This window comes from Protopterus annectens, chromosome 8.part0 (assembly GCF_019279795.1).
Source record: "Protopterus annectens isolate FY-2018-M chromosome 8.part0, PAN1.0, whole genome shotgun sequence".
In the NCBI taxonomy this organism is placed as follows: Eukaryota; Metazoa; Chordata; order Ceratodontiformes; family Protopteridae; genus Protopterus; species Protopterus annectens.
This window is the reverse complement of record NC_056741.1, coordinates 357527134-357547092: the sequence shown is the minus strand read 5'-3', so window position 1 is coordinate 357547092 and position 19959 is coordinate 357527134. Positions and strand designations below refer to the sequence as shown.

Here is a 19959-nt window from a genome sequence, read left to right as displayed (position 1 = left end):
CCAACACAAAGGGAATCTGGCTGACAAAGTCTGCAGACAATTGCAAGTTGGGAGCCATTATTAACTCCCCAAGTAATGTTGACATCCTACAGAAAGGCCTCACTGAGACCAATGAATGGTGTCACAACCATGACCTTAACTCATTCACTCCGGAGCAGCTCAGAAAAATTTGCCTGCTTAATTCCACCATAGGAACAACAGTGCAGCCTGAGCTCATTTTCAGAAAATCCATTTGTAATACCATACAGAAAACAAATGTTCATAACTCTTTAACTATAAGAGCTAGACTAAAAATGTAAATGCAAAAGTTGTTCAGCAGACACTGACATTTCCAACAGTGTAAATGTTGACAGTGTGTATCAAAGTCATTATTAAACATTTGGCAAGGAATGCTGGTATTGTGCATGTTTTTACCTTTTTGGAAAAGCAAAGCACAATATCTTGGTCAATGTACCATGTAGACCCATACAATGTGTATTAAATTTGTTTGTATGAAGGTCAGCTTTAAAATGATACCTTAACCATTACTGTGCGATGCTCCATTTCTCATAATTGTAAGTAAACAAAGCATATCTCATCACCTGTAACAGACAGAGGTTACATATCAGTGTACAAGTTGTGTGTCTAATCTCAGCTTCAAAAGGATCATTTGTGTCATCACCATGCTCCCTTGCTAAGATATGGGCATAATAATGAGAAGTATTGGAAATGTATAATTTTCATAATCCTACAAGACTAAACAAACTGTGATAGCTGTACATGTGTACAGTGCACAGACACAGTTTTTTTACCAAGTTATAAGGAGTAACACTATCTTCAAAATGAGGTATCACTTGGCACACTGACATGTTCCCTTGTAAAGTTATTTACCAAAATATGAAAAAAAAATCATAATTTCCATAACCTAAGTCTGAAATAAACTTTGATATCTGTACATGTGTACAACATACAGACACAGTTCTTTTACCATGATGGAACTATTAATACTGTCTTCAAAATGAGGTATTACTAAGCACATTCAGATGCTCCCTTGCAAAGTTATTTACCAAAATATGAAAAAAAATCATAGTTTCCATAACCCAAGTCCTAAACAAACTGATAGCTGTACATTGGTACAGCATACAGATACAGTTCTTTTACCATGTTGTAACTATTAATGCTGTCTTCAAAATGAGGTATTACTTAGCACAATGACATGCTCCCTAGCAAAGTTATTTACCAAAATATGAAAATCATAATTTCCATAACCTAAGTCCTAAACAAACTGTGATATCTGTACATGTGTACAGCCCATGGGCACAGTTCTTTTACCATGTTGTAAGGACAAACACTGTCTTCAAATGAGGTATGACGTAGCACAACTACTTGCTCCCTAGCAAAGATATTTACCAAAATATGAAAAAAATCATAATTTCCATAACCTAAGTCTTAGACTGTGATGTTTGCACATGTGTACAGGTTACAGACACAGTTCTTTTATCATGTTGTAAGTACTAACACTGTCTTCAAATGAGGTATCACTTGGCACAATTACATGCTCCCTAGCAAAGTTATTTACCAAAATATGAAAAAAATCATAATTTCCATTACCTAAGTAAACAAAGTGTGGTGTCTGTACATGTGAACAGCATATACACAGTTACTTTTACATCTTGTAAGTAAAAATACTGTCTTTAAAATGAGGTATTACCTACCGCGTTGACATCTTCCCTAGCAGTTATTTACCAAAATATGAAAAAATATCATAGTTTTCATAACCTAAGTCTTAAACAGACTGTAATATTTCTACATGTGTACAGCATACACACGCTGTCTTCAAAATGAGGGATTAGTTAGCACATTGACATGTTCCCTATCAAAATACAACAAATTGTAAAAATGAGAGAAACAAATTGGTGGGAGGGGGTTGCTGGAAATGACTCCACATGGACAGAAATCCAAATTTGGTTTGTGCATTCATCAGTGTGATAATGACTTCTAGTTATGTGATAACAGTGGCAGCTGCTGAGTTTTACCTGAAAAGTGAAAATGACTCAGTCTTGTACTGCAACTGCACCTATTGTTAATGTGATAATGACCTGCATTTCATTACTGAAAGATTATGTGTGCTCAGACACAGGTGATAATTGCTGCACATAACCTGTGGAGCAGGCATTTATTATATTACCTGGTGCAGGTATAACAGAGGCTCATTACCATCTGTTAGGAGAAGACCATAGTAATTCAGTAAAATAGTATAACATTTACAAATTACTGAACACTTCCTCCCACCTAAATTCTGCACAATAATGACAGAGCCAGGATTATTGTCCAAAATATATTGTAGCACATCTGCAAATCAAATGGGACAAGAGTTACTTGCTCCAGGGATCTCAACCTAGCCCTGTGACATTAACAGAATATGCTGGAGATACTGATATATCTCCCACAGATTGCCACTTCTCTGGAATAAACTCTCAATTCATGTGAAGCAAAGCTCCTCAATGACCATATTCAACCTAGACAATTGGATGGGAGACTGTAAGTTCACCCAGGGGGTGGCACCTATGTCCCTCATGGACATGGACAGTCTCTGCTGATCATAGACTTGCTTTGTGAGTAATGACCATCTAACCAAGGTCACTTATGGAACACTGCTATAACATGGCTAGGTTTGTAAAGGCCATAGTGCTGTTAGTCTAGTAACCTCCTATGAACCTGTACTAAATTGCTTATGTCTAAGTGTTGGACATAAAATAAGTAAAACCATGAATACAAAATTAGTTCCAGCAAACTGTATGGTAAAATTAAAGTAAAACATATAACAGTAAAAGTGAGTCCACAGGTAGACACAAGCTTCCATGTAATACAAAAAAAAAGTAGACACAAGCTTCCATGTAATACAAAAAAAAAGTATTGAATAAATGAGTGTGCCAGGTAGCAAATTGTGGGCAGGTGATCTGAAATACTAATTAAAAATATATATATATTTGTTGCCAGTTTAAAGCTGGCAAGAGTTAGGGACTCCCTCAAACAGTTGGGTAGCAAATTCCATATATAGGGTCCTTGGTAACTAAAGGCTCAAATTCTGGAAGACTTGAGATGAAGGGGGCAGGGATACTTCTTGTGTATTTGGCCTGTACTTTCACAGAAGGTTTCATGCATGGGAGGACCTAAACCATGTAAGGCTAAATAAGTCATCACTAGAACCTAAGCACTTTCCACTTTTTATCAACAAGTACAAGGTTTGCAGTACTAGTGCAATATATTTGTACTTGGATATCCCAAAAAGTATGTAGGCTGCAAAGTACTGGACCAATTGCAAGCTAACAAGTTCTGTATCTGGAAGACCCATGCATAGGGCATTGCAGTAGTCTGATTAGGAAGAGACAAGGGTGTGCGCCACTACAGGGAGTTTGGAATGTGGAAGAAAACAATTAGGGAGATTTCTAACATGGAAATGTAAAGATTTGGTTATGACTGAACATTAGTCCTTTACTTTCAGCCTGTCATCAAAGACCTTCCATAGACCACAAACCTTGGAAATGAAGTATAGCTTGTTTCCAGTGTATGAAACACTGGGAGGCAAGAGTGAAGGAGCAGTGCTTGTGTCATTAGAACCAGCCTTAATGCATGGCAATATCATGCAGATTGAGGTGGTACTGCTTGAGACCTCCATTTTCATTTCTGTGTTGATCTCGGCTCAGCAGAGCTTTTATTATTGTGCTTTAACAAGTTCTTTATGCAACTGATGAAATTCACATAAGCAAATATTAAACAAAAGTTAGAAAGACGTAGATGACATAGAGACTAGTTGTTGTTGTTGTTGTAAGATATTAATTTACACATTAATGTACCAGTGTTAAGCTGACAGTGGTACATTCCTGCTGTCTCATTCCCAGTACTTGTTATGTTAAATCATGCATTTTTTTACAAAATAATATGAGAGTCATGTTTGGCTGTCTTAGAAAGAGAAATGCTGACATTGTGTTTTTCTAAGTTCTCCACAGCATCAGGAATCACAAGTAGTAGAACTATATTGTTTCAGTTGGGTCTATATCACGTAGTCAAAATCCTGTACATTCAAGCATCATATGTTCGAACCTAAATGTTTGAACGTACAGAATTTCAAATACGTAAATGAAAAAAAACAACAAAAAAGAAAATAAAGGGCTGTAAGATGAGGGGGGCAAGCCCGCTTGCACCCCCACATGCCCCGCTCTTTAAATATACCAACTCCAAGACCGCACTACAATGCAGTAAAGGTAATTTTCCCTTTATTGCACTGTAGCGCGGTCTCTGAGTTGGTATATTTAAAGAGCGGGGGTGTGGGGGTGCAGAGGAGCTTGCCCCCCTGCTTACAGCTGTCAGGACATTGTTCCTGTTTTGTATTTTTTTTTTTTGAGTTTGAAGTATAACAACTTCAAACATATGGTATCGACCATATCTCGTTCAGACTTGTCATACTTCGACTACGTGATATAGACCCGTTTCAGTTCTGTACAACAGTTTTATTTTCACCACTGTGCATTAATAACAGAGCTCCACTGATAAATAAATAATGTTTGTTTGTTTGTTTTATTTACTTATGTATCCTTTATTGACCATGTTAGTCTCACTAGGATAGTGTCCTCTCTTCATGGGGAAATGCAAGGTAGTGCTTGTATAACTAGGATAAATTTGCCAGGTCACTGAGGAACTTCCCCATATTTTCAATAGGTGCGATGGGATCTTTTAAGTCCACCTAAACTACTACCAGCTTGGGCAGATGGGACCTTGGATTAACCTCCCATCTGAAAGACACCACACTCAGAAGTGCAGCAGTGCTAACAATCTATCTATCTGGTGTGGGAATTGAACCCACAGCCTTCTTTGCCAAAGGAGAGTGCACCACTGACACTGGCATTAACTTAGTTGCAGACAACTGCAAACAACAGAAGTTATATTTGTCAAGAAGTACCCTGACATTAATATTCTGGGCTCCTTGTGGTAGAATCAAACGAGTCAGAAACAGATTACTTTGCCCTGTCTTTACAAGATTGAAGCCCATTCATTTCTTGTAAGGCTATCTACTTTAATACCTTATGGGAACTTGACACTTGTTTTCTTAAGATTTGTGGCTCTTTTCCAAAGCCTGTTACTTCAGGGGAGTAATATCACAACCAGTGTCATGTAGAGAATAGTTTGCCATACTCTAACTGCAGCCTTCTCTATTCTTAACAAATTGAGGAGCCAATTACACAAGAAAATATGAATGGAATAATTAAGAAAATTTAAGAAAAAATAAAATAAATAAAAAAATAAAGAGAAGTAATTACACTGGTTGTGTTGCATGTTTTACCATCATTATCCTGAATTACAGGCAGTCAAGTTCACCTGCACAATGTCCTACATCCCGAATGATGGAATGCCGAACACCGACATTCCCAACTGCCCAGTCTCACCCCCTTCTGGACTCATGTTAACACTTGTTCCTTTCTCTAGAGAGGTAGGGAGTTTTGAGGTTTGGTGTTGATGTTGGGTGTACCAGAATTCGACGTTCTGACTTTCACAGAAGTACATTGACCATAGGATGACTCCACCGCCTGTGATTAACGATAATGACGGTAAACTGTATTGCATGGAGTGGAAGGCATTGTGTAATTTATTATTTATTTGAACTGCATTAGAACATTACCTTCTTTTCTAACCTTCAGCCCATCTCTAGATGTATGGCACTTGCACAATTGTTCAGTAAATTAGTGTTGGAAATCAGGATATCAGACTGAGGTCAAAATAGATGCACATGACTGATAAGAGTGATAGCTTTGGTTTTGGTCAGTATGCTTACGTTTTTAAGCACTGTTATTTACTTGAAACTGAACTTGTCACACATGCATATGCCAATAAACATTCTTGCTTGTAGAGAATGAAGGGGAGATGAAAATTTATGCAAAGCTGAAGTACAGCATCATTTAATTAAACAGCAAATTATTATATGTGATTTTTGTCCTGTTGTTAAGACTACATAATTAAGTTGACATGACAGTTAATGAGATGAGCTTGTCTAATAGTAGATCTTGCTATGTTACCAGGCTTGATAAGTGGCACTGGCAGGGTAAAGGATTGGGTCAATAACTTTAACAGCATCTGACACACAAGTAATGCCCTGCACTTTTGTTTTTCTTGTTTTGTTTTGCTTTGTGGTATAGATGTATTTGCAATCTACTCTTGCTTTTTATTTTCAAACTTCAGACTTAAAGTTGTAATATCAAGTTTAAGACATTATGAACAGGATTAATAATTTGCCATACTCATAACACTTACCTAGTCTTTCTCTGTGTTACAGATGTTATTTTATGTCTGTATTTTACAGAATTAATGTAAAGCTCCATCACTCATAAACCCTGTGTAACAGATTTTGAATAGCGCCAGATGGTTACTGACTCTGCTGCATTCACACACACATACAAACTGCTTTTATTCATGCACCGTTCATTCTCTCATACACCGTTCACTCTCCCTTATACATACATGCATAATCTATTCTGCATTCACAGACACATACAATCTACTATCATGCATGCATTCACAGAGACAAACTTAAGCACACACACAAACACTTCTTTTTTGAGCATAAGCAAAAACCCTCATGAACATATGTGGAATAACCAAAAAGTAAAGGAAGCTGGTGCCCACAATGTAACTCAGTTTGAAACTATTCTGCTGTTGGCTGAGTACTGGCCCGCCTTAACAATCACCGTAATTTCGATTGCTGTGTCAATTCGTGAACAGAGCTGTGACTTTAGAAGGATATTTGCACTAATCGTGTGGGCTGATTTGTTGCAAGATTAGCAGATGTTTTCTACATTGAAAGTAGCTCATACTGAGCTGAAGCCCCAGCAATGGCATTCATCTTGGATGAGTAGTTTCAGGAAGAACCCTGTTTATTTTTTAAAGCAGTACATTGAAGACAGTCTTCTATGATAAAACTTCCCAATGCTAGTTCTAGGAAAAATAAGCCTGGCCATACTCTCTGGTTGAGTTTCTTTCAAATTAGTGACATTAGTCATCCAACCTGAATAAAGTAAAGTAAAGTAACAGCTCTGCTCCCGAGCTGACACAGGAATCAGAAATTACGTTGATTGTTGGGGTGGGCCAGTACTTCTAAGCCAATAGCAGATATGCGGAATGGCATATACTGTTTAAAAAATAATGAACTGCAATAAACAACGATCAGTATAGTAATAGCTTTTCCCATGGCGACATTACATGTGAGTAACTGAGTGTAACAAGGCACCATCTTACCTTAATCTGGATTGGAGGGGAAACAGTGTGTAGCAAAAGACTCGTAGACAGATCTCGGGTAGAAAAGTTATCAGCAGGATAAATAGAGGGATCCAGCAGTAAATTCCACAAATGGCAGAAAAAGAAAGGGAATTTTTACTGTTGGACTCCCTATTTATTTGCACAGAACAAAGGATTTTTAGGTCAGGGGGTGGAGGTGTTAAGAAAGTTGTGGCTTGGCTTGTAAGACTGTCATTGGATGCATAGAAAATCGGCTTGCTATGGAGAGGAAAGTACACAGTGAATTGCAAGCCGATTTTCTCTGAAAACTTAAATATGGAAACCATGTAACTCCATGCTGAAATTTAAGCTGACAAGGTAACTGACAAAGTTCAGTTACTTTTTCAGCTTAATTTTCAACATTGGAGTTACAATCTGACTGTAAAGTTATGTGTGCCGAGAGAAGGCACTTGGGTTGAACAGCATGCAGTTCTATCGTCTCACAGCGCACATGGGTGTAACCACAGAGGCGCTATGAGATGGTAATCGGTGTTAATGAGTTAAGCTCAATGCCAAAAAAATGTGTTGTCACCCCCTTTGGGAAAAACACAGTTTCCATTAATTACCACATCGATGGTAGTCCACTGAGCACAGAAGGTGTTATAAGAGATCTGGTAACACAGGTTGACACCAACCTCTCTTTTGACCATGACCCAGGAAGAAAGAGGTCATTGTCTCCCTGTACTCTTCCCTCATTAGGCCAATCATCGAGTGCAATGCCTCATTTGGCATGTACCTCACTAGACACCTGCAACAACTGGAGAGGTTGCAAAAGTACCTCACAAAGAGGATCCTAGGTGTTAAACACTTGCCCTATATGGACAGACTCAAAAACTCCAACTATTCTCTGTCTCATATCACCTACTTAGAGCTGATTTCTGCTTGACTTAAAAAGCCATGTCTGACCCAGTTCTGTTAGAAATGCTACATCTAAAGAAATCCCAATCCCTCCGCACCACACGCTCCAGAGACCTCAACCTCATTACCACAATCAACAGAACATGCTGGAAGGACAGGTTCATAACCAAGAGACTGCCCATGCTATGGAATAGACTTCCCATACATGTCAAACAGAGCACCTCACTGGCCCTCTTCAAGAAAAATCTTGATGATTGGATGGGAAATAAAAAATTCACCCCGGGGATCACTCCAGTGGCTCTACTTGACAGAGGCACTGGGAACTAAGTTTGGGTGGCATGATGCCAGGGTAATCCTATGGTCTAGGCTTGTAAAGACTCCAGGGCCATTAGCCTAGTACACACCTATGAACCTATATGATCTTCCATATCTAAACTAATTTTTTTCAGTTTTTTAGCCTTCATTTTCTGTTCCCTGTCTTGAACCCATTCATTCCATTAATTTGTTTATCTCTTGCTTCTGTTTTCTGTTTCTCCAGTTTTCTTACTTCAGGCAGTCTAGTATCTACATCCATACTGTCATTCTCATTCTGGTTATTGTCTATGCATTTTATACTCACAGACTCACAGTGCAGCCAAACATTTCAGTATTGGCTTTATTTTTGTTTAATTTGTTTCTTACCACCTATCTGTATTTTCTCATCTTATTTTCATGTTCTATATTCTTGTTTTCTCTTGCCACTTATTCTGCTTCATGTATCTTCAAGTTGTTTTCTAGTTATCATTATAGGAGAAATTCTTACTGACAGACTAGCAACTCAAAAGTGTCAAGTTATATAAAATAATGTTGAGCACTGCCATTTTTGTCTAGCCAACTGATAATTAACTAGTTATTGATACATTTTGGCAAATGTAGGTATTTATTTATTTATTGCTGCTCCTATAAGCTTCTAAACTTCTATGCTACAAGGCATGTGTTAGTATATTTCATTTTGTTTACAACTGATAAAATCAGTTCTGGAATCAGACTCTTTAGTAGCTAACAACTCATAATGTAGTCTCTGATAAGTATTATTAATGTTCCTTTCTTTGTAATATGTGTGATTTTTGAAATTGTGGAAATTCTCACTTCATATAGTATTAATCCACTGATTTTTCAAAGCTCACATACTCAAATTATCAGATTTCCAACATGCCTGAAGACATTCAAGTTAAAGTTTAATGGGTCAGTACTAAACAATATCAGTCATTTATAGTCTTCAGAATTGGTGACACATACAACTCTAATACCTCTGAAATGCTATTATTAATAGTATTAAATTTTATAGTCAATTACACACATACACGCACACACACACACACACACACACACACACACACACACACACACACACACACATGCACACACATATATATATCAAATCAATAGGTAGATGCTACATTGATGAAGAGATGTGCATATGGATAGAAATATAAGACAAGTGCAAATGCATGTACATTGGCAGATATAAGTCCAAATATGATTAAAAGTGTCTATTTTAATGCATTACTGAATGTTGCTGTCAACTGTTGAACTTAACACAAAAAGTATTATTAATGTAGTGTTAGAGAGTGTGTGCATAGCTGTATGCAAGGTGTTGCATGTGAGCTATGCTAGTATGTACCTGCCTGAGTAGAAGTAGTAAGAGAGTTAGTGAGACAATAAGTTAGGTAGGCAGGTGTGTGCGTGTGTGTGTGTGTGTGTGTGTGTGTGTGTGTGTGTGTGTGTGTGTGTGTGTGTGTGTGTGTGTGTGTTTATGTGTGTGTTTATGTTATGTGTATGGGTGAATGGATGAGTGTGTTTGCAGGTTTGCCTGTGTGTGTGTGTGTGTGTGTGTGTGTGTGTGTGTGTGTGTGTGTGTGTGTGTGTGTGTATGTATGTGTGTGTGTGTGTGTGTGTGTGTGTGTGTGTGTGTGTGTGTGTGTGTGTGTGTGTGTGTGTGTGTGTGTGTGTGTGTGTGTGTGTTTATGTTATGTGTATGGGTGAATGGATGAGTGTGTTTGCAGGTTTGCCTGGGTGTGTGTGTGTGTGTGTGTGTGTGTGTGTGTGTGTGTGTGTGTGTGTGTGTGTGTGTGTGTGTGTGTGTGTGTGTGTGTGTGTGTGTGTGTGTGTGTGTGTGTGTGTGTTTATGTGTGTGGGTGAGTGTATGTATGCGTAATGAATGTTTGTGTATGTCTGTGTGTGTGGGTTATGGTGGCTATTATACTTCTAAGCATCCCTTGACTAATGAGCAGACCTTACAACATGGAGTGATGGGAACCACTAGCCACTAGGGACACCTTTTTAAACTCATGCCTGAGTGGCATTTAAACAGAACAGGGATGGGCAGTGGGGCAGACCACCATCTACTAAGGAGTAGTCTTATCATATATGTCTTAATGGCACAGGGTTGGGGGAAGCACCAGCCACCACAGGTTAGTCTGCAGAATGTGCCTGAAAGTCATTTAAACACACCATGGTTCAGAGGGGAACACTAGACACAAGAGACACTCTGCAGAATGTGCCTGATAGTCATTTAAACCCACCAAGGTTCAGAGGGGAACACTAGACACTAGAGATACTCTGCAGAATGTGCCTGAAAGTCACTTAAACGCACCATGGTTCAGAGGGAACACTAGACACTAGAGATACTCTGCAGAGTGTGCCTGAAAGTCATTTAAACACACCATGGTTCAGAGGGGAACAATAGGCACTAGGGATACTCTGCAGAATGTGCCTAAAAGTCACTTAAGCACACCATAGTTCAGAGGGGAACACTAGACACTAGACACACTCTGCAGAATGTGCCTGAGAGTCACTTAAACACACCATGGTTCAGAGGGGAACACTAGACACAAGAGACACTATGCAGAATGTGCCTGAAAGTCACTTAATAACACCATGGTTAAGCGGGGAACACTAGACACTAGAGAAACTCTGCAGAGTCACTTAAACACACCAGGGTTCAGAAGGGAACACTAGACACTAGAGAAACTCTGCAGAGCCACTTAAACACACCATGGTTCAGAGGGGAACACTCGACACTAGACATACTCTGCAGAGTCACTTAAACACACCATGGTTCAGAGGGGAACACTAGACACTAGACATACTCTGCAGAGTCACTTAAACACACCATGGTTCAGAAAGGAACACTAGACACTAGAGATACTTGAGAGTTGATATTCTTAGCCAGTACAATATATCTCATCATCTTTCGCTTTATTTTACTTTACATTTCCCAGATATGATTCATACTCTTGTTAGGTATTTGTTTTCGAAGTTGATTGTGAACTATTACTTTGTCATCCCTGAACACTAAAACCTGGGCATAAATTATTTCTTGTCTGATGGAAAAAATAAGACTTAATTTCTTTTCTCACCAATGATTTTTAGTCAGACGATTCTTCCATTGAAACTCTTTTCAGTAACTATGTTTAGAACCTGTATAAGTACATCCCTAAAATTATTTTATTATTTCATTTGCCATTAGTGACTGTGGCATAACCCAAAGAATTTACTGTTCTTTTTCTAACAATTCTACTTCATTTTTTGGTAAATATGCTCTACCCAGTACATCTACGTAGTTCACTGTTTGGTTTGTATATTATATTAATGTAAATTAAATAACATCTTCTGTAGTCTCAGAGATGACTTATACAAAGACTTTTTGTAAATGCTTTTCAAAGGTCTGCTGTATGTTTCCACCTGGACTTACTACACACATGTTAATGGAATTTCTCACATCCATGCACAGTTACTAATAGTTCCTTTTCTAGAAGAATATATCTCTTTTGCACATCTAGCGCTTGGTCCATATTCAATTGGTATATTTGTCTACAGAATCAGAACTCCAATACCATACTGCCTGGCATCTACTTGCAACATAACTGGCTTATTCACACCATAGTATTTTAAATATTGGACCGTTTGTGACTAGATATTTGAATACATCAAAACTCTTTTTCTTTAACTTATTGTAAAATCTTTCTTAGGGGTAGAGTTATTGCAAACATATTAGGTGCCATTTTTGCTAGGTACCGCTTCCTTCCCTATTGGTTGTGGCATTTGTACAACTGCTTCATGTTTTATTCATCAGATTTTAGTTTCCCTTATGTTAGAATATAATTAATATATTTCAGACTTGTCAATCTTAGTTTAGATTTGCTCTTATTTCTCTTGAAGAAGTCTTTTGATTAAACAGAGACAAAAGTGATAAAATTATTTTCCAGTCTGGCGATTCTTTATGTGGAATGTTTTGCTTGTAGTTTCACTCCACTACAATACCATGGTGCTTTTTAATTTTTTATTCTGTCCCAATTTATTATTTGTGTCTTAACATATGCTTTTTGTTAATAATATATCTTTACTTATATTTATAGACCTTTCCAAACTATCAACTACTTGCAAAATAGCTCTATAGAGTAGTTTTGGTTCTAATGAAATACTAAACAGAAGTCTAAGGAATATTTAATTTCTTATCGATGCAGTAAATGTATGCAATTTGGAGGTTATATCTTCTAGTTTTATATGTAAAGAAAAAAGTTTAATTTTAGTACTGAAAAAAAACCTTCTCTATGGCTCGCAATGGGTAATAATTTCATTTAATCACTTTATTGTGATTCAGTGGATCAGTACAAAAAATACTCATCTTGCTTTGTGACAATAACTATATAATTCATACCTTCCTCTGACCCAGATTGCTTCTTACTGATACCTAAGCTCTCCATTTGATTGAATTTTTGTTTGATTGTATTTATGTGAGCAACCTTTACTATCTTTTCAACCTGCATTGGTAACATAACATCAATTTTAGTTATATATGGTACTGGATTACTTTATAAGTCTATAAATATGTCATAGTCACACAGAATATCATTGTTAGCGCTTACTGCATTATGTGACATCTCTCTGTGACTGTGATAGAGTTCATGCACATGTGCTTTTTGACTTTTAGATTGCGGATTTTGTGTTGCCATTCCTAGCTGCCCTAAAGTAAATGTTTCAAAACACTTGAGCGATAAGTCTATGCAAGTGTTATAACTTGAGGGAAACATTTTGTAGTGTTTATTTTTAAATATACATAGCAGTAGTCTTCAGCCTAATTGTGCCATTCAGTAGCCACAACATGTTAATTGCACACAAGTCTCTTTTCAATATGTAAAATTGAATTCACAGCATTTCTTTCAATAGTCTTACACTCAGTGTTTCAGATATATTTTCAAATAACACTGTTATCACGTCTTTTTACTTCCATACTACTATCCACAGCTGCTTGATGGCAGCGTTCATTTTCGTGCTCCTGTTCAATGTCCTGCACATTATTTTGAACACATTCTTGCGATATACTCTTTTTATAACACAGACACTGCAGAACTTATTAAATGGAGGACGTCTCTTTCTGCCATGTTTAAAGCTACTCCTACTACATGAAACCTGAACTTCTCTTACATTTTTGTTACACTGCATCCTTAGATATTTTTTCATCCATTACCTTTTAAAGACATTCTCACTTTCTTCCCATTTTCCTTATCATTTGGCTCATATTTTATCTCATACTTATTCATTTCCTCTGTTGATTCTTTTAACACTGTACTAGCGATTTTACTTGCTGTCTACAGATCAACATTCGATAAGATCATGTGCATTTCTCTTAATAATCTACCCCTCCTAACTTTTATCATTTTTATTCTACAAACTAGTTTGGCCTTTCTGAATGAATCAAGGAACTCTCTAAATTCACAGTATGAATCTGTTCCACAGCTCACAACAAAAGCAGTCACAGAACAAATGGGAAATAAATGGCACATTATTTCTGGCCTCACAGACATTCCTATTTTTTATCTAATTGCTGCTATTTTGTATGTCTATTAAAGGAAAGTAAAATAGTTAAAAGCCTTTTAAATGTTTCTTCAGTGACATGCAGGACTGTAACATATTATGCTGTGTTAAGCTTCTTGGTTAATCCACATGCAGTGAAAAATAAGTCACATATCTGGTTCAAAGCTTTCTGTTTTTCCAAGTTTCTATGCAGCAAGAAAAATCATATCGCTTGCAGCTGAACCATGTTTCAACTGTAAATTATATTTATGCAGCTCTAAACACATGCAGTCTTGAAAACTTTCACATCTGCAGATGCATTTCTTAATTTCTGACTGATATCTCATAGATTCTGACACTATATAATGCAGGAAAATGAATAAACAGTAGAAAAAATATTGAGATTGTGTACTAGCCTCTCCAAGGTGAGCACTCCAACTGAGATTTTAGTTAAAGTTCTGTGTTCCAAATGACATGCAAATTTCTCTAGCTATCTAATTAGCACAAAAGCTATACACCCCATATCTGACAGTCTTATAGGAATTAGGTGACAGTGCTTAGCTCATATGTTTTTGGGAAAGATTAAAATGTTTATGAACACATACAATAAAAAACTCCAAACAGAAAATATAGATTTTAACTCCAAAAGATGTTGAGAAGATATGTTTCTAAAATGTGGATCACTCATTCATTTAGTCATTCATTTATCCATTCATTCACTCATTCGTCCTTTATCACTTTCAGAGTATACACAAGTCAAAGAATATCTTGGCAATGATGGGCATAAGCCAGAGAACCGGTTCTGGATAGCACTTTAGTCCAACACAAGAAATACAGACACACTGACCAGACACACACACACACACACACACACACACACACACACACACACACACACACACACACACACACACACACCTATGGACAGTTTAGGAGAACTGCCAATTTGACTTTCAGCATGTCTTCAGATGTAGAAAGAACCTGGATACTTTGGGGAAAAAACTGCAAACGCAGGAATATCTTAGCCAAAGAAGAAACAGTAGACAGGACACAGATTAAACAAACCAGTAGGACCCATCATAATTTTATATTAACAAATTCAGTTTCCATTGCTTACATAAAATGTTTCCTTATGCATTTTCATCAGCATGCATACATTTCTTTCTATATAATAAAATGCTTCACAATTATATTGTTAAAAATAAAACATGTTATGTAGTCAAAATAAAATGTGTTCCTTATTACCATTTTTTTTTTGCATTTCCTTTTCTATTTGTGTATAACAGACTTTTTCCTGTAGGACAACATAAATATGTGCCTCTCTAGAAAACCTTGTAGATAAATCAAAAACAGAATATTGTTCTGACTTATGGTAAATGGTGCTCTAAGTTCTGCATGTGAATGCCTTTCATGCCTTGAACTCAGACTTGTATGTGCGCTTAAACAGTAATGGAACCCTGAATGATATGTAATCATTACCTGAACAGTCCACTAGGGGCAAAGTCTTGAGGCAACAGCTTTCAATCACATTCTGGAGGTCACGGTAAACACAGATGTAGGAAAGGTACTTCACATCTCGTACCATGATGTCTTCTACAAAGATGTTATATTTACTGTAAAGGGACAAAGGATGTAGAAAATGGTAAGACATAATTCAAAAAAGAAACAGAGAACCTACTTTTGTAATATTCTTTTACTTCCCAAACAAAATAGTTGGTAAGTTACTGAAGTGCTCTAGAGACTGATCAGTAATTAAGTTACATCTGAAACTGATGAGGAACACATTGCACTCAGGGGCCATGCTAGGAATAATTAGCTCACTCCCACACTGAGTTAAATTAATTGTAGAAAAAGACATTGTGAAGCTCTTTCTGAAGAAAATTAGACCTCTAGGGCTTGAAAGGAAACAGTATCAAGGTCTGAATGGAAAACAGCTAATTTCTTAAGGCCAGAAGCAGTGTAGCAAAAGTGGCAATTAATGTATATCAAATGCAGACATCTAATTACAGTTATTCGCCATTTATAAGCAATTGATAAACACTCAGAGCTAATCTCACTTTGTGTACATCAGTGTTGTGACAGCATATATTCACATGAGAAAATAGTCAGCAAACTCATCTCTGAAACTTTTTTGCAGTATTGTTGGTGTGGCAGCTTAGTACTGCATTGCACTAGTTTACATCTAGGCATACTAGCCTTCAGCTGCAGTGGTGAAATTGGTTAGTTTCTTAAGCAAAACTATATTCTAATGCTGCCATAGAGTCAGCAGTTGAGCTCCACATGCACACATATGTTGATTGTTTACTATAAAGTGTGTAAATACACACTGTTTCACCATCTTTCCTATCATGTATTGCATGCCAAATTAGATCACAGCTGTTGTTGTTGCATAGCATGTACTAATCTCTTGATAGAAAATGCTGTTTGTGATAGCTAAGGAAGCTAACATTACTTATATATGAATAATGCACATTTTTATAACTAAAAAGTAACTACGGAATACTCTAAAGGATTGGAAAACAGCTGAGCTCATGCCTCTGCACAAGGGGGGGGGTCCTACCACAAATACCAGGAATTACATGCCCATCAGTCTAACTAGCACAATCTGTAAGGACATGTAATGTATCATATAAGACTTCATAAACTACAGTAGTAAACATGTCATACAACTAGACCCACAACAGATTTGTTTTGTCAATGGCCTTCTATTTCTACTTAACTTCTTTGAGAAGGTGACTGATGCAGTATACAGTGGCCACTCAATTCACACAGCTTATCTGAATTTGCCTGGTCATGGCCTTTGTTACTTTACCCCATGTTGCATTGTGGAGAAGCTAATATAACTAATGTTAAAAAGATGGATTACATACTGTCTGAAGAATAGAACCTACAGATGCAGTTTGGAAAGTAATAAAGTAGCCTGTGGAATACTCCAAGGCTCAGTACTGAGGCCTCTCTTTTTTGTTATATACTTTTCCAACCTCCTTACCACAAACTCCTGACCTATGGCTACCACAATCGCTGATGATTGCAAATGGGGTTTCATCATCCAGTTGCCCACAGATACAGAAGTACTTCAGCAAGAGTTACATCTTGCAAACCAAATACATATACAGAAAGGGCTCAAACTAAATGCAAAAGACTGTCACATTGCTGTCTTTGGGAAACACTACTTATCTATAACTTACAGTACCTTACTACAGACAAATATAGGATCATTAGATCATAGGGAGTTACTAAGCTAATGGCCTGAGGGCCTTTGCAAGCCTAGCCATATTTAACCTTGTTACTACGATCAGCACCTACTGCCCCTGTCCAAGAGGGACACAGGTAGAAACCCTGGGGTGAATTTATGGTTATCCATCCAATCGTTCAGACTGCACTTGAAGAGGGCCAATGAGGTGCTCTAAGCAGGAGTCATTACCAAAAGTGTAGTACCCTCTTGGAGACAAATCTGTCCCTCCAGCAGGTTCTATTGATGTCACATGCCAGCTTTAGGTCCTTAGAGTGAGTAAGCCATGTGCCATTTGACTTGCAGATGTGCAGCATTTCCAATAAAGCAGGGACAGAGTTCACATTATATGCAAGGCAGAGATTGCCACTGAGAAGGCTGTATGAAACAGAATAAAGTGATAGTGATTTCAGCTGATCCACATAGGTTAGCTGCTGAAGACCTTGAATTTCCCTGTGAGGAACCTTTGTGGTCTCTCCAATTGCTGCAGGTGCTTTGAAACGTACATAGCAAAAGGTGCATTGTACTCAATTATTGGCCTAATGAATGAAGAGTACAGAGAGGTGATAACTTCTCCTTTTCTCGAAAATGCCCTTACTTCTGAGATGAGCTGTATAGAATGTCCTTCTTACCACTGTGGAAACATGGTGATCAAAGGCAAGGTTGCTGTCAACATGAGTGTCTAAATATCTCACCACTGAGTGCGTATTTAAGATATTGCCACTGATATGGTAATTTGCAGGAATACAGATCTTAGAGAAAGGGATGATAATATATTTTTTGCATTGAGTTTGAGACCATGACTTTGGTACCAATCATTTGTTTACGTAAGACCTTCTTGAAGAATGTTGACATTGTTTGCAGATTCTATGACTGCACCTAGCTGGCAGTCAAGGATCTTGGAGGCTAGATCAACAACTCCATGATCTTTGACCATTATACTGCAGCTGTAGTTAGGACATTCATCTATCTGGCATGACTAATTTTCAGTGGTATCTTATTTAGTCAAAGGATGTTGTCCTTCTATACCTTTAATTAGTTCAATTTTTATGCAAAATGCCTCTTTCTGCATGCACTTAGCCATACAAATTATGCAGCTAGAGAGGATGCAAAGGTTCTTGATAAATAAGATTAATGGTCAAAAAGACCACTAGCTTTCAAGATATATTAGAAGCCTTATCTGAGTTACCTGAGGTTTAAAGACTCTTGTGTGATGATCTACACCTAGCAACAATGCATCAAAGACATCACCCTAATCAATCTCTTAAATCCTTCACAGGACAAACAGTTATACAAACACCCAAGCAGACAATTAGAATCTCTATCAGTATATAAAATACATTGGAGTGATAAATTCATTATTCAGAAGTGCTGGCATAATTGTTAAGGTGCTTATCTCGCAAGAAAGAGGTACAGGGTTTAATCCTCACTAATAGAAAATGACTGGCCTTAAAATGGTCCACAAGGGCAGCAAGTGCAATATTTAATTATGAACCTGTATGGCATTTTTCTAGCATTTGGTGGTATACTGATGAGCCTTCCAAGCAGTTGACCTGGGTTGATTCCCTGCCACTGCAAGAAATCTATACATTTAGACACTCGTCTCGAGGGTGTGGTGGAGAGACAAACATGGGGTGCTCATTTTGGAAATTAAACTGTCTCTGTGACACAAAGGGTTTGTATTAATTCATCAAAGGTTCACTTCACCGAACCTTTCATCATCGAACCCTAACCAGTAAATATTCATTTCAGTAAACGTTCTCATCAAAAAAAAAATTAAGCAGGGGAAACTAAGCACTTGGCCAAAAACAATACAGGAACAGACACCACAGTATGTAAAACCCACTAAATTGGACTGCTTCACTCCCCCAACCTCCAATGTCGGTAGCTATGCCCCCCTACCCGCCCAACTATATATACCAACTCTGAGATTGCACTACAGTGGGAAAAGGGCAAATTTGTGCTGCTGGTCAACTGCTTCCTTTCCCTAAGTAAATCTTTCACTGATATGAATGTTTGCTGAAATGAATGATCGATGGTTAGGGTTTGATGAAGAAAGGTGAACCTTCGATGAATTAATATAGACTTGTAGCACAAGGTAAAAGTGCACTGACTTTAGAGATAGACCACAGGTGATCCAGGGTTCAAATCCGGATAACACTTTAGGGTTGGAGTTTGGTATAATGGTTAAGGTGTTTACCTCACAGGCACAACATCCAATGTTTCAGTCTTACCTTTAGAAGAAATTGGCTACGTTTAAAATGAACCTCAAAGGCAGCTAGCCTAATATTTACCTAGGAAATCAAGAGTTACCAATTTCTGGCACAAATTGACCCTGCATGTTAGGTAGACTAACACCCTACACTCCTTCAACCTTGATAATTGGATAGGTACACAAAAATGCATCAATCATCTGACATGTTGTGCCTTCCTGGATGCAGAAGTATATATTCAGAATGGTATCTCTCAACAAGCATATGGTCTTCAAACTTACTTGTCTTGTTTTTTTATGAGCTCACAATCTGACATTCTATTGTACTGTGGCCTGTATAATCTATATTGTCACTTGTTGATTTTTTTTTTAATTGGAAAATTACCGAACACATATACATGCACCATGTGCCCTAGCTCTTACTATCATTGTGAAGCAGAATTCACTAAGTGCTGGATTATTCACCTATTAGTAGGGACTATGATATTGATTTTTGACCATCTTGACAAAGTTT

General features: G+C 37.5%; 1 protein-coding gene across 1 annotated transcript in view; it reads right to left on the bottom strand.

Annotated features, from left to right (window-relative positions):
- The window catches only part of CLCN1 (chloride voltage-gated channel 1), a 2440475-nt gene that overhangs the window by 528195 nt on the left and 1892321 nt on the right, over nt 1–19959 (bottom strand). The window contains exon 16 of the mRNA XM_044079868.1: nt 15481–15614. Coding sequence (XP_043935803.1) covers nt 15481–15614 — 134 coding nt within the window. The remainder of the gene's footprint in view (nt 1–15480; nt 15615–19959) is intronic.